This window comes from Ictidomys tridecemlineatus, chromosome 2 (assembly GCF_052094955.1).
Source record: "Ictidomys tridecemlineatus isolate mIctTri1 chromosome 2, mIctTri1.hap1, whole genome shotgun sequence".
Classification (NCBI taxonomy): domain Eukaryota; kingdom Metazoa; phylum Chordata; class Mammalia; order Rodentia; family Sciuridae; genus Ictidomys; species Ictidomys tridecemlineatus.
Genome location: NC_135478.1, coordinates 208,029,229 through 208,043,772, shown reverse-complemented (window position 1 = coordinate 208,043,772; position 14,544 = coordinate 208,029,229). Strand labels below are relative to the sequence as shown.

General features: G+C 37.7%; 1 protein-coding gene across 2 annotated transcripts in view; it reads left to right on the top strand.

The window, feature by feature from the left end:
- Copg2 (coat protein complex I subunit gamma 2) overlaps positions 1 to 14,544 on the top strand; it is a 134,617-nt gene that overhangs the window by 79,121 nt on the left and 40,952 nt on the right. For both annotated transcript variants that reach the window (XM_005331098.4, XM_078040541.1), the window contains 6 exons: positions 1,643 to 1,718; positions 2,673 to 2,776; positions 3,304 to 3,429; positions 4,810 to 4,872; positions 5,345 to 5,484; positions 7,137 to 7,308. In XM_005331098.4, coding sequence (XP_005331155.1) covers positions 1,643 to 1,718; positions 2,673 to 2,776; positions 3,304 to 3,429; positions 4,810 to 4,872; positions 5,345 to 5,484; positions 7,137 to 7,308 — 681 coding nt within the window. The remainder of the gene's footprint in view (positions 1 to 1,642; positions 1,719 to 2,672; positions 2,777 to 3,303; positions 3,430 to 4,809; positions 4,873 to 5,344; positions 5,485 to 7,136; positions 7,309 to 14,544) is intronic.

Genomic DNA, 14,544 nt, shown 5'->3' with positions numbered 1-14,544 from the left:
TTTTGTTTCTTTCAACATACACATTCTTCTTAGTGATCATTTTTAGAGTTCTGTTAATATACTGTGACATTCAAGTCAGGTCTGTTTCCTGAGCTTTTGTGTCCAGCCTTCCTAAGGTACTTCAAATTCAATGTGAAATTCAAAGTAACCCAAATTGAAATCTCCACCTTTATTGTACATTCAGCTGTGAAAACAGAAACTTATTCTACTATTTTATAGCCTCCATCTGTTCTTTAGCAGAGACCTATCAGTTTCATTTCCTTACCTTTTCTTCATTCTCTTATCTGTTGTCATGGGTACTCATTTAGGCTCTCACCACATTTCAGATGCCTAACTGATTTGATTGCTGTAAGTCTCACACATATCTAGTCCCTTTTCCACACTTTGCTAAAAGAATGATCTTTAAAATATATAAATTTATTCTTTCTATAATGTTTTTGCAATAACAACTTTGAGGCTAAACCATATCCAGTTTTTGTTTGTTTGTTTTTTGCTACTGGGGATTGAATCTGAGGGGCACTTGACCAACTGGGCCACATCCCCAGCCCTATTTTGTATTTTACTTAGAGACAGAGTCTTGCTGAGTTGATTAGTGCCTGGCTGAGGCTGGCTTTGAACTCTCGATCCTCTTGCCTCAGCCTCTCAAACCTCTGGGATTATAGGTGTGCACCACTGGTGCCTGGCCCATATCCACTTTTTATCTTTGGTTTCTCACTTGTCTCCTTTGCACTCAGTCTTGTTCACCTGGGTTCAGTAATATACTATGCTTTTTGCTCTGGGCAGAGAGTATTTGGATGTGTTATTCACTCTGCCTCAAATGCTCTTTTCCCTCTAGCTAAAACACTACTTATTCTTCAAAATTTAGCTCAAGTAATAAGGGTCAACTCCTTGTCTTTCTTTTCCACCACCAATTCTGATTTAAATCTCCTTCTCTGTACTCACCCAACATTCTGGATATAGTTCTACCAGGGCCTTACTATGGTGTGTTATAAGTATCTCTTTACTTAACCTGTCTTTCCTACTGCAGTATAACTCCTTAAAGTCAGAGACCATGCCTTTTATCTTTCTACCTCCAGCACCTACTACAGTTCTTGACAGAAGTTAGGTAAGCTATGAATTATAATTGAATGAAAGGAATTGTAAAAGATTTTACTAGTGGATTTTAATTATATGGAATAATGTGTTTAATTGTAGCATATTTGTACATGCATATAACATTTTATCATATCCAACTCCTGTTACCATTCCTTCCCTCCTCTCCTCCCTCCCCCATCCCCTTCCTTTTTACTAATAGTCAGTGAAAGGAATTTTAATAATAGTGTTTCTTTTTATACTTAGGCCTTATTTTGGATTAGAACTTAATCACACCAATGAGATGTAGGAGGTTGTAGTGAAGCAAAGATAATTTTTAGAAAATATACATGATTCTTTATTCTCAATTCTTTGGGAATTTTCTCTTTAGAGCTCTCAAGGGCCTTCAGAGTTCTGTTTGTACTTTAATGTATTAAAGAAATAAGATTAAGAAACACTCAGTAAAACATGAGACTTCACTGAACACGGATCGCTTATCTAATTTTTTTGAATGATTGATTAACTCTGAGAAGGCAGTATTTATGTTGCTTTATTTTATGCTTCATAATAGCTGCTGTGAGTGCTTTGGCAAAATTTGGGGCTCAGAATGAGAGTCTTCTCCCAAGTATCCTTGTACTCTTACAAAGGTAAGTAAAAGAATGACTTTTTTTTTAAAAAAAATGGCTAAGTAGTGATTTATTTGAACCATAATATATGCATTATAGGGCCTAAGAATAGAGCTCATATAGTGAATCAAGGGCAAATGGCATTTTTTTTTCTTTCTGATAATTACATATGTGCTAGATACAAATAAAATTTGAGTTTGGATTTTGATAAAGTAAACATAAATGTACTTCAATTTGTATAGTAGACACTAACTTTTTTAAAAAAAATATTTTCTTTAGTTGTAGTTAGACACAATACCTTTATTTTATTTATTCATTTTTATATGGTGCTGATGATTGAACCCAGTGCCTTGTACGTGCTAGGCAAGCGCGACTGAGCCACAACCCCAGTCCCAGAAGGCACTAATGTTAAGGAGATCTTATGTGATTCATACGCAGAGTTGAAAATATTAGGTTTTTGTGGTCTCTATAATGCCATATTTGATAAGGAAAAGATTTGCTTTAGTAAATGCTCTGTGATTGCATTTTAATAATTGAAGCAGATAAGTCACAAGTCAAAGGCTGACTGATTTTAAATGAAACAAATTGCTATTCGAACAATAACAATGACTGGATTCGGAATGCTATTTATCTTTTTAGTATCCTGGGAAAGTATAGTATTTCTATTTTGTAATTGTACAGAAGTGTGTAGTTGCATATGCAAGAATAGATTACCAACTGCTGTCTCATGTTATTATGTTCTTTGTAGTTCTTTTAATGCCTCCCTATGTAGTACTTCTGATTCACTATGACAGTATTTCTGTAGTAATTCAGATGAATTCCCAAGATTTGTGGAGACATTAGGAGCCAATATTGGCAATTACCAAATTATTTTATAAAGGTAGTATCATATGACTTGAATTGTGTCCTTTTGGTATAGTGGTAAACTATTGTAAATCTTTGAGGTAACATGCCTGTTCTTTGTCCTCTGGTCAGGTGTATGATGGATACTGATGATGAGGTACGAGATAGAGCTACCTTCTATCTGAATGTGCTGCAGCAGAGGCAGATGGCATTAAATGCTACATACATCTTCAATGGTCAGTGAGAGTCAAGAAATAGATATATTTTAGTTCCCCAGTGGTATCTGGAAGCATATTTTGTGATCTCTGTGTTAGCTGACTCCACTAGGTAAATGCTTGGTTTTTGTCTTTGAATGCACTTCCATTTCTAGGGAAACCTGTGTGCTCGAGGATATTTTCTAATTTGGGAATGGAAATTCCTGCAAAATAATCTGTGAGAATGTATTTCTTAAAGCATGTAAGGGCCCAAAGAATATTGCTTATTCCTGGTTCTTCTTGATCTCCCTCTTGAATGTGTTGGCTCTTTTTCCCTTTCCTTATGCTCTCACTGCTCTAATACAGCTAAAATGGTTTCTTTTCTTTTCAAGTTTTCTTGAAAGAAATCAGGCAGTTTATAAGTTGATAAGGAAGTTTATAGAGTAACCTTCATTTTTACTTAGGTTTTAAAGTCTGTGGTTTTATTTTTCTCTTCCTTCTGAAAGTTTACATAAACATTATCAGTCATTGGCTTGGGTTACAATGCTGAGATTTCTCTGCATTTACAGGTCTGACAGTCTCTGTTCCCGGGATGGAAAAGGCCTTACATCAGTATACGTTGGAGCCTTCAGAAAAACCCTTTGATCTGAAATCAATTCCTCTTGCTATGGGTCCTGTCTTTGAACAAAAATCAGGTAATGGCAACAGCTAACTCTGTTAGGTTTTTTTGTGTATAAATAGGTTTTGCAAAACTAGTAAATATTAGCATATTTTCTGAACTAGGAAATAAAACTAGAACTTGTTTGTCCATTGACAACTAAGATAGATGTTTTTGTTTTTGTTTTAGTTGTAGGTTAACACAATATCTTTTTATTTTTTCATGTGGTGCTAAGGATCAAACCCAAGACCTCACACATGCGAGGCAGGCGTTCTGCCGCTGAGCCGCCATCTCAGCCCCTAAGATAGATGATTTTTTAAAAAATATTTTTTAGTTGTCAATGGACCTTTACTTTATTTATTTATATGCAGTGCTGAGAATCAAACTCAGTGCCTCACACATGCTAGGCAAGCGCTCTACCACTGAGCCACAACCCCCCAGCCCTAGATGATGTTTTTTATTAGGAGTTTTTTTTTTTTTTTTTAAACATCTATTGCTTTTTGTGTAAGGAGCAAGAATATTAAACATGTCCCAAAATGAAAGTTTTTTTCTTTTTTTAATGCAAAGTGTTAAACAGCATTTGAAATTAGTTGCCAATATGTATTTCAGAGCAGTAATAGTAATAACACTGTGACCACCCTTTTTATTTTCTGAATTGTGTAATCTCTTACTTAATTTTGCTACTGGTAGTTTATCTTGAAAGAATATAGGGCAAGATCATAAAAATAATTTCTAAAGAAACTAGGTGCAGTGACACGTTCCTATAATCTGAGCTACTTGGGAGGATGAGGCAGGAGGATTGCAAATTTAAGACCAACCTGGACAACTTAAAGAGACCCTGTCTCAAAATAAAATAAAGAAAAGGACTTGGGATGTAGCTTAGTGGTAGAATGCTTGCCTGTCATATTCGAGGCCCTGACTCATCCCTGGTACTACCCCCACCCCCTCAAAACAGATATATTATACGTGTGTATGTGTGTATATGTGTGTGTTTTAACTTTAAAACTAAAAAAAAAAAAAAAAGTATTTAGTGTTTATGAACACATAAGAACTGGGAATGAAAGATCTTATGCTTAATTTTCAGGGTTTTTTTAAGGAGTTCTATACAAGTATTATTTCCTGTTTGGATCATAAGAATTGTTTTATAAATTATTTTACCTTTTATAAGTAATTTTTTTTAATCTTGTCTATTTAAGGCAAATTCTATATTTTTAGGACTTACTTTATTATTATTATATAAGATTTTGTTCATTAAATGCGTTGTGAGTACCCACTTCCTTCAAACCGACAGAGAACTTTATTGGTATGATTTAGCAGTAGCTCATTGTATAGCTACCAAAAGTTTCTGCCCTCATCTCTTTCTGTCTGCATTGTGAGCTAATAGTGGAAGCTCACTTGATGGCTCTTATATTTGTAGAAATCACACTTGTGACTCCGAAGCCAGAGAAGTTAGCTCCTTCCAGGCAAGACATTTTCCAAGGTATGTTGATTTTACAGGTAGAAGTAATATTCTTTAATCCCCATGCATTGTAAATAAAATGAATTTTATTGCTTTTATTCGGTTTGATTAATTCTCAGTTTAGAATGTCTGTGTATGGCTGAGGTCATATGTTATAGTTACTGGACTATGTAAAAGTCTATGGAATTTTCTAGTTTTCAGTTGCTAACTACTCTGGGAATATTGTTCTTACCTATGCCTTGTTGCTTAACAGGGAACTGAGATTCTAAGAAGTTAGGAATTTAGTTTCTTTTTTTGCTTTTAGTAATTCAGTAAACTCACTAACTTAAAGATGCATTCACCTGGGAACATACTAATTGAGTGTTCAACTGTTAATAAGGCTATAGGATCTGAAATATATTTCCATTTTGTGGAAACTAAAATATTTTAGTAAAGCCTGTCCTTGTCCTCGTCATGTCTTAACTTTCTTCCTACTTTTCTTTTTTCTTGCTAGAACAACTGGCAGCCATTCCTGAGTTTATGAATTTAGGACCCTTGTTCAAGTCATCTGAGCCTGTTCAACTTACAGAAGCAGAGACAGAATATTTTGTACGATGTATCAAGCACATGTTTACCAATCATATTGTGTTCCAGGTGAGATAAGTACCCTTGATTCCTGTAGGGAATTAGTATAAACTGGTATGTTTGGAGACAAAGTTGGTTCCCCTTTAGTTTATGATTCCAGATCATTTCATTTAATTTTATATATTTATTTTTTTACTTGTAAATCGGGCATTTTATTTCTGTTTTTTTTAAATATTATTTTTATGTTTTTATTTTATTTTTTTTGGTTTTTTGCAGTTCTAGGAATTGACCCCAGGGTCAACCCTTTTAATTAATTTATTTTTTTAATTCAGTTTGGGACAAGGACTGCTAAATTGCCCAGGCTGGCCTTGAACTTGCAACTTTTGCCTTCCAAGTAAATGTGATTATAGGCACAAGCCACCATGCTAGGTTAGAATGATGCTATTTTTATCTATCTTATCTATTTGCACATGTTTACAAATCTCTATTTTGTCCTTTTTTTAAAGATATACATGACAGTAGGGTGTATTTTGACATTTATGTACACGGGGTGCAACTCATTACAATTTTGATCCCATTCTTGTGGTTGAATATGATGTGGAATTATACTGGTCGTGTATTCATAAATGAGCATAGGAAAGTTATTTCTGATTCATTCTACTGCCTTCTCTATTCCCATCTCCGCTCCCTTTCCTTCCCTTTGTTCCCCTTTGTCTAATCTAATGAACTTCTGTACTTCCTCTCCCTACCCTCCTTTGTTGTGGGTTAGCATCCACATATCAGAGAGAACATTTGACTTTTGGTTTTTTTGGACTGGCTTATCTCACTTAGCATGATATTCTCCAATTCCATCCATTTACCAGCAAATGCCATTTCATTCTTCTTTGTAGCTAAGTAATATTCCATTCATCTGTTGAAGGGCACCTAGGTTGGTTCCATAGCTTGGCTATTTTGAATTGTCTAGTTCCTTTTATAAAGAATTAATTTAGCAGCAATTTTAGTTTTCTTTTCAAAATTATAGAGATCCCTTCATATGATGTGTAACTTTTGATGGTTAAAATCTTTTAAAGAACATTAAACTGAAATATCTGAAGAAATTAGACAATATAAAGTCTTAACCATTTTAAAAATTAACATTTAACATCAAAGTAAGCTGGGCATGGTGGCGCCGCAACCCTGTAATCCCAGCTACTTGAGAGGACAAGATAGGTTTATCACCAGTTTAAGGCCAATATAGTGAAATCTTATCTCAAAATAAATTTTTTTAAAACATTTTTAAATTAAAAAGAGGGAGCTAGAGATACAGTTCAGTGTTAGAGTGTTTGCCTAGTATGCACAAGGCCCTGGGTTCTATCTCCAGTACTGGGGGATGGAGGAAAGTTAATTAAATGAGCTGGGAACTTAGATTTGACAGCCATCTGATTTCTGCCATCTTGTTTTGTAGGAATCAGAAAGAGAAAAACTCATGAATGATAGAAATAGATGGGGCTTGGGTATGGCTCAATGATAAAGGACATATCTAGCATGTGCAAGGCCATGGGTTTGATGCCAAACACCACCCCCCCCCCAAAAAAAAAATCTTAGGAGACTTATAGTGCTGTTTAGAGAGGGAAGTTTATACTGGGTTCCAGAACTGAATCTTAGATTATGTGAGAGGACAGGAACAACTTGATTGAAAAACATTTCTTTTTTTTCACGTTTTTCATTTGCTGACTTTTTAGTTTGACTGTACCAATACTCTGAATGATCAGCTTCTGGAGAAAGTAACAGTGCAGATGGAGCCATCAGATTCCTATGAAGTACTGTGTTGTATCCCAGCCCCCAGCCTCACCTATAATCAACCAGGAATATGTTACACTCTTGTTCGTTTACCTGATGAGGACCCTACAGCAGGTACTAACCCACATAAGGCAGAAGATACTTATGTGATTGTGCATGCATTACCTCTTGAGCTCTTAAAATGTCTGGACAAATGTTCAAGGTTCAAGAACGTGATTCTTTTCCTTAATTTAATAATAATGATGTTTGTGTGTGCGTGGGTGTATAGTGTGTGTAAGTGTAAAAATTTGACATTCCTGTGAAGAATCATGATCAACTTTTTCCTGATATTTCTTTTGGGGGCATCCTAGAAAAACTCGTTTATTTAATAGATGTTTGGCATTTTAAAAATACATCATTTTTTTAAAGGTCTTGTAGCATAAAGCTTGTGGTTGTATGTTTCAGCCTAATGAGTAGCTTAGCCAACCACTGTGTATTCATATTTGAGAAAAGCTTTGTAATTCTCTACTTTTATGAATATAGGGGTAAGGGGTGGACCTTAAAAGAGAGCTAATTGCTACTGCCAATAGTATAGTATTTACAAGATTTATGATCTATCACTTATAAAGGTCAAGTGTCTATTGTATTTAATTTCTTTTTTCTTCTCGTTTCTTTCTTTCTTTTGTACTTGATTTCTTAATCTTTATTCAGTTTTAACAGAATAAGCACACATCACATTTATGTTTTGAACAATTTTTACTACTTGTAAGTACAGGAAAAGCAAAGGTTAACAAAGTTAACAAATATTGGGGAAGTTACAGAGTTACAAGAAATCATAAAAGTACTAGTAAATAGTTATCCCTGGTCATCATTCATTAACATTTGAGACTTAACCTGCTTTCCTTTAGCCTCTCTTCTAACTCCCTTCTTTAATATTGGTTCCTTGGAGCCCCTTTCCATTCTTATCTGTGTGGGTGCTAGACCAGGCTACTCAGACTCTGGCACGAGGTAGATTCAAGTTGGCACCATTGCTAAGTCTGAATCCCAGGTTGTTCCCTCTGGTCTTGGGTGGAACTGCACTTTTATTCCACAGCCACCCTGGATCTATAACCTCCTGGGTGGGAAGGCACTTTCCTATCTGGCCTCTGATACTTCTCCTTTGAGCTTTAGGCCATCTGGCTTTAACCTTTAATTACCTCCTTTGTCTCTTTGTGAGGTTCCTCAAGTTCTGTTTCCTTGTAGCTTCACTTTCTCTGTTGCTCTGTTTTCCTTTCCAGTTAGATATGCCTGAAATGTGTCCACTAGCCAATAATTAAACTGGCTGTACTCTTAAGTAAAGCTAGATTTATTTACCCTTATCCAGACTAGTATCTGGGCCCACCCTTGCTTAATGTAGCCCTGTGGCTTCTGTCATCATCCTGGGAGTCTCTACATTGTATCATTCTTTTTCCAGGAGCCATCTGTTCTTGCTTCAAAATTCCTCTCCCATTGTACTTCTCACCAAATTTCTGTTTTTAAGGGATGCCATTAATTTGTCATTTAATTTCAGAGGGAAATGAAATGCTGAACTCATTGAAAAATCTAGTCTTTGTCAATTGAGAATAATAGCTCCTCCCATTCCCCAGGTTTTCATTTTGATAACTGATAACACAGGTGCCCCATACCCCAGGGAGTGGAATTAACAGAATACAATAAGTACAATTTTGCAATACCAAAATACACAATACAATAATATTGAAGTTACAGAAGTTACATATATTATAGGAGAACAACAACATCAACAACAATAACAGAAAGCACTTCCACTGAGAGGAAGAAAGAGGAAGTTTTCTCGCCCCTCTTCATTAAGATGTTTATATTTCTTTTTGAAACGGATCTTACAAATTAGCCCAGAGGTTTCAACTTTTGGTCTTCTGGCTGTGGACTCTTAATTTTCATTGATAAAAATGTGACAATTAAAGAATTTTCTTTCTTTTATGTTAAACTCAGTGATAGAATGTGGTTATAAACTCTTACCAATGCATCTTCAGAAAAAAAAATTGGAATCTTGTCTCAATGTGTAGACTTTAAAATTTGTGCTAGTTATTAATAATGTCTGACCCATTACAAACTCCTTTCTATTCTTTAGTTTTTTGTTTTTTTTTAATCCATGGGCAATCCAAAATATTTGCTATATTCAATGAAAAAAGTGAAATACCAGGGCATAGATGGTAATGAAAGTCTTTTACCCTTCCTTCTTTCTCTCCCTCCCTTCCTCTCTCTCCTTACTATTCCTTCCCTTCCTTCCTTCTTTCTTTTTTCCATCACAGTTACTCCAATTTTACCAGTTACATCAAAATCTGTCACCTCTACATCTCATCTAAGAAAAATATTTTCCTTATAGTTACAAGGGAAAAAAATAGAAATACTTGGTCGTGATTTCCTTCAACTTGAAGACAATATATAGGTTTTGATTTCTGGACATGTTACATACTGACTTTTTGACTTTGGACAAGTTATTTTGTCTGTGTAAGCCTATTAAGTAAGGTACTTAACATGGTGCTGGACACCTAGTAAATAATAGATGCTATTTTAATTCTGGAATTATTTTTTTTCTCCCTTTATCATCTTTAAAATCTAGTCTTCCACAGGTGAAAAGACATACACCCTCCAGTATCCTCCAGAAAGTTATTCCTTCAATTATACCTTTCTTCTCTCAAATTTTAAACTTCCTTGCACCCCCTTACTTCATAAATGTACAAAAATGTACCCTATCTGAAAAAAACTACTTTAATCAAGCATCATGATATTACCATAACACCTCCTTTCAAAGCTTGAGTAATTTCTTGAAAAAGTTATCAACCTCGTAAGTTTTGACTCAATTATTCCTACTTACTATCTTTTGTTCTCTTACTCATTTACCCACTGAGGCTTAGAAAACCTTTCAAAGCAACATTCCTTTTTTGCATCCTCATTCAGCAACTTTCCTTTCTTTCCCTTCCTTTCCCTTCTCTTCCCTTTCTTTCCTTTTTCTCCCTTCCCCTTTCCTCCCCTCCTCTCCTCTCTTCTCTGTCTGTCTCTTTTTCTCTGTCTCTCTCTCTTTTTTTTTAAATCCTGGGGATTAAACCCAGGACTTTGCACAGCTTGTGATCCTCTTGCCTCAAACTTCCCAAGTAGCTGGGATTATAGACATGTGCCACCATGCCTAGCAAAATTTTTTTTTTTAACTTTCCTCTAAATAATTCTTGTATCAGTTAACAAAATATAGTATATATGCAACATCAATCAGTTACTCCCCATTTTGGCCCTACCTCTTGACCTTTTTATTCTACTACCTATTCAGAACCATTCTAAACCCTGTATTGCTTTTGTTATTTTACTACCAGTCCTTATTGCATCATATTTCTCATTATCTGGAACCATTTCACAATTATAAATAACTAATTTTAAAAACAGTCTTTGATACAAAATATCTATTCTAAAATCAATTTCCAACAGTACAGGTATGTGAGTTCTTTTCTCTGTTTTTCATTAGGGGATACTGCCTGCCATATAACAACACATGATGTTTTCATATATACTTCAACTCTGGACTTCCTGCCCATATGTCCTTGAAGTGCCATCTTGACTTTAGCTTCCACTGCAATCTGATGGACCCAGAATTCTTCTTTGAATCTATAGCCTTCCAACTCACTGTTTTTTGTTCTATATTAACCATATTAACTCTTAGCATTCTGTGTGAATTCACAACTTCAATTAAGTAATATTTACCTTGGAATTTTTTACTTTGACTCACCTCTATTTACTCACTGAGATCTACATTAATAACCCATAATGAAACTTTGCATTCTTCCATGCTAAGCATTTAATCTGAGTTCTTGGTCAAATACTGAAAGATCATGTTTGATAGCACATTAATATTCAACTACCATCTCCTCTGTTTTTAACTCGAATTTGTTTAAGTCAGGCCTGAAACTCAATATTCTACAATTGGACCCACTATGAGATCTGCCAGTATTCCCAGGATCTGACTGGATTCCTACTGGAGAACTTATTTTTCATTGTTTCATTTATCTTTACTCAGCCTGCCTTTCTTTAAACTCACTGGAATTTTCTTTTCAAGCTATCTTCCTATCCTATTTGATATTCCCTATTTGAAATGGTTCCAGATGATGAGAAATATAATGATCCCATCATTTCGATGTCATTAATCTTTACTGCTGACCTTATTCAGGTGATCCCATATCTCCAGAATGAAACTTAAACATAGAGTACACACTCATTTAATCTTTTTGCCTTAGTGGAGAAAACCTGATCTATTGATCATAGAAATGAGATTCCCAATGTGAATATGTGTTAGCTTACTTACTAACCTGCTCTCAGTGACCAAACATCTCTACCCTTTTACCTTCCAACACAATCAGCCTGCACCCTTGGTTTTATGAGGTTCTGGTCAGGCTCTCCCTTCAGATTCCACTTCACAAATTTATCTCTATATGTGTATTTATTCTCCTGACTCTATTCCTTCATCAAGTGATTATCTGATGGAACTTTCAGGCAGCCACCAAATTATCTAGGGACAATTTCTTGTTTTCTCTTTTTCTGTACTTAAAGCTTAAAGGGAAATACTATCTATTTTATCAACTCAAAATTTCCTAAATAATTTCTGTAAGGAAATTTCCGGGAAAATTTTAAATGAATATTATGCCCTCAACCCAATTTTGACTTTAACTAATATTTGTCTTTTAACCAGGTTAATTATAATGGAAACCATGTTAAATGTAACTCAACCTATGTTCAAATCTCATATATTTGGGAATTTTATACTGAACTCTGTTCTTTCCAATTCCTGAACTCTCAATGATTTCTGCCACTACCTTCCCTGTAAGTTAGCCTTAACTGTATAGAAATGTATAGTATCCTCCTATAAGTACATTTTTGTTCTATTTTCTGAATCAATGAAGTAATTTCTGCAAGACATTGCTTCCCTTCTAGACACTAACTTCTCTGCCTACACTATACCTATGGTCTGTCCTTGAAATCCTGCATGTCATTCACTGACTTATCTCCTAAGATGTGAGAACACCTCCATGTTGAGAACTCTATTCTACCTCCTGCTTTTTCACACTGACCCCCTTAGTGAGGGTGAGCACCCACAAATTCAGGAGGTTCTGTACTATCCAGTCTACTTCATATTCCATCAATTCACCTGACCTATCTCAATTTACAACCATCACTTTCTTTTTACTGCTACCTACTGTAATGTCTCTTCCCACAATGCATATGGAATAAATCCTTGTGTGAATCATTCCCTACTTTTTCTTCCACTTTACTTTTCCAGAGATCCTCTTGTTCCTCGTAAACTCCAGTCAGACTTCTTGGCCACCTTGTCAAAGTCGATATAATTGCTTAGGAACCTTTTCCTTGGTGTCTTCTTTCTTTCTGGCCTATACTCACAGCTGCCAGTAGCCATCCTCTTTGTCTCTAGAAGGCTGTACTCTCTCTGCTATGTGATTTCACCCTTAATCATGCTACCTTGTCAGTGCCACCATATTTACAGGTGCTTTCCTGTTCTCTAAAGGACTTGCACCTACTACCTGTTATTTTGCATGTCTTTGGATAGCATTGTGGTCTCCAAAATTGTCAAGGTACCCAATAAAATGGAGTCCCACTCTCCATTGGCCTACTCACATCTCTCCTTCATGCCGTTTTGTCTTACCCGTGCCATGTTCTTTTCTGCTTGCCTTTGCTCACCCAGATTCATCACTTTCTCTCCCTCCTCAGTCCTGATGCGCCTTTCTTGGTGCAGTACCTTCCCCAATCTCGCAACAGCCTTCTCCTCCCCCAGCTGCTGGGCTCCTTCCTCTGCTCTTTCTCAATTCTTCTTGCCCACTGCTCTGCAACATGTTGCAAACCCCTCACCTCCTCTGCCCTCTCCTGGGCCCAGCTGATCCTTTCTCCTGCTTTGTCTCTACTGCATAGCAAGGGCCAGTCATCTCCTCCCCATCTGCCATTCTTTCAGCTGCCATCTGTGAATCAGCTGGCTGATCCAGTAGTCCTCCTGTGTGTGCACACCCTTTTCGACCTGCCCTTCACAACCACTGCTCCCCCACATTCAGTGAGCTTTGCATCACAAAGATTGAACCAGACCTCCATGTTCTACCCAGCAGTCCCTGTGGCTGCAGGCTGTGGGTTCTATTTGGAGCTCTGGGTCCATGAGTCCCGGAAACTTTTCAGGTGGCTTTTCACATTCTTTCTTTCACATTCTGAAAAGGCTCTTAAGAAGCATCTCCTGATTCACCTACCTTGTTCCTGCCCCCCCCACACACACACACACTTGTCTCCTGCCCTCACTACTGCCCTGCACTTGCCACTATATCCCAGTGCACACACCCCCATTCTCAGCCTAACTTGACACTGGGCCTAACAACAGTCTCTTCCTGGACACTGCCATCCATCCCACCCACTGCCTCTGTTCTTTCTGTTCCTCGTCCGTAGTCAGCTCCTCCATGAGCTCACCTTCAGTGCTGGCTCCACTCCCCTCTGCCCCTTCCTTCCCTGCTACCAGCCTGCTCCTCTCTGCCCACACCCACCCATCATCCCTCCTATGTGCCACCCACCCCTCTCAGCCTCACTCTTCCACCTCAGTCCTCAGCTGGAACCACACTGTTGGTGCTGCTGTCCCTGCTCTTGGCAGAAAACCCCCACTCAGCCTCCATCCTCCCAGGTGCCTCCCTGCTTCATCCATTTCCCTGGTCTGATGGGCCTTTCCTCCCATGATTGACAGTCATATCTCTGATGCCTCCACCTTCCCTGACTCACAGGTGTCAGGTGCTCACCCTCCCATCTCTGCCCCATCTCCTTTCTCCCCCCTCCACCAGTGATTCCCACCCGGGGATGCACAACACCCAGGTGGCCTATCAGAGTCATCTTTGGGTCAGTTTGTTGTTGCCATTTCTGTTTGTGAGCAGATCAGTGCTCCCCCTGATGCTCTGATAGGCCTACCTGGGGGCCGTGCCCACAGCCCTCCCCCTGGTGGAATCCACCCCCCCCCACCCCCGGTTAAGAATCACTGGTGTGGACGCCACCTGTACTCTCTGGACTTCACTCTCCCATCTCCTACCTCCACCCTTCCTCCAGTGGTGACCATTGGAGGTCCTCACTCCAGGATCTCAGCACTTCCCCCTCTGATTTAGACCTGGCACTCTCCACTGGGATCCACCCCATTCCCCTCCCTGTCTACTCATTCCCCTTCATGATCTAGGATCTGACCCATCCCAGCGTGTATGAGAGAACTGTTCTCTTGAAGGCCCTACCTCACCCCAGCCCTCCTGGACCGCAAAACCCATGAGACTACAATGCAGCTCTCAGTATATTTGACCCAAATGTGGT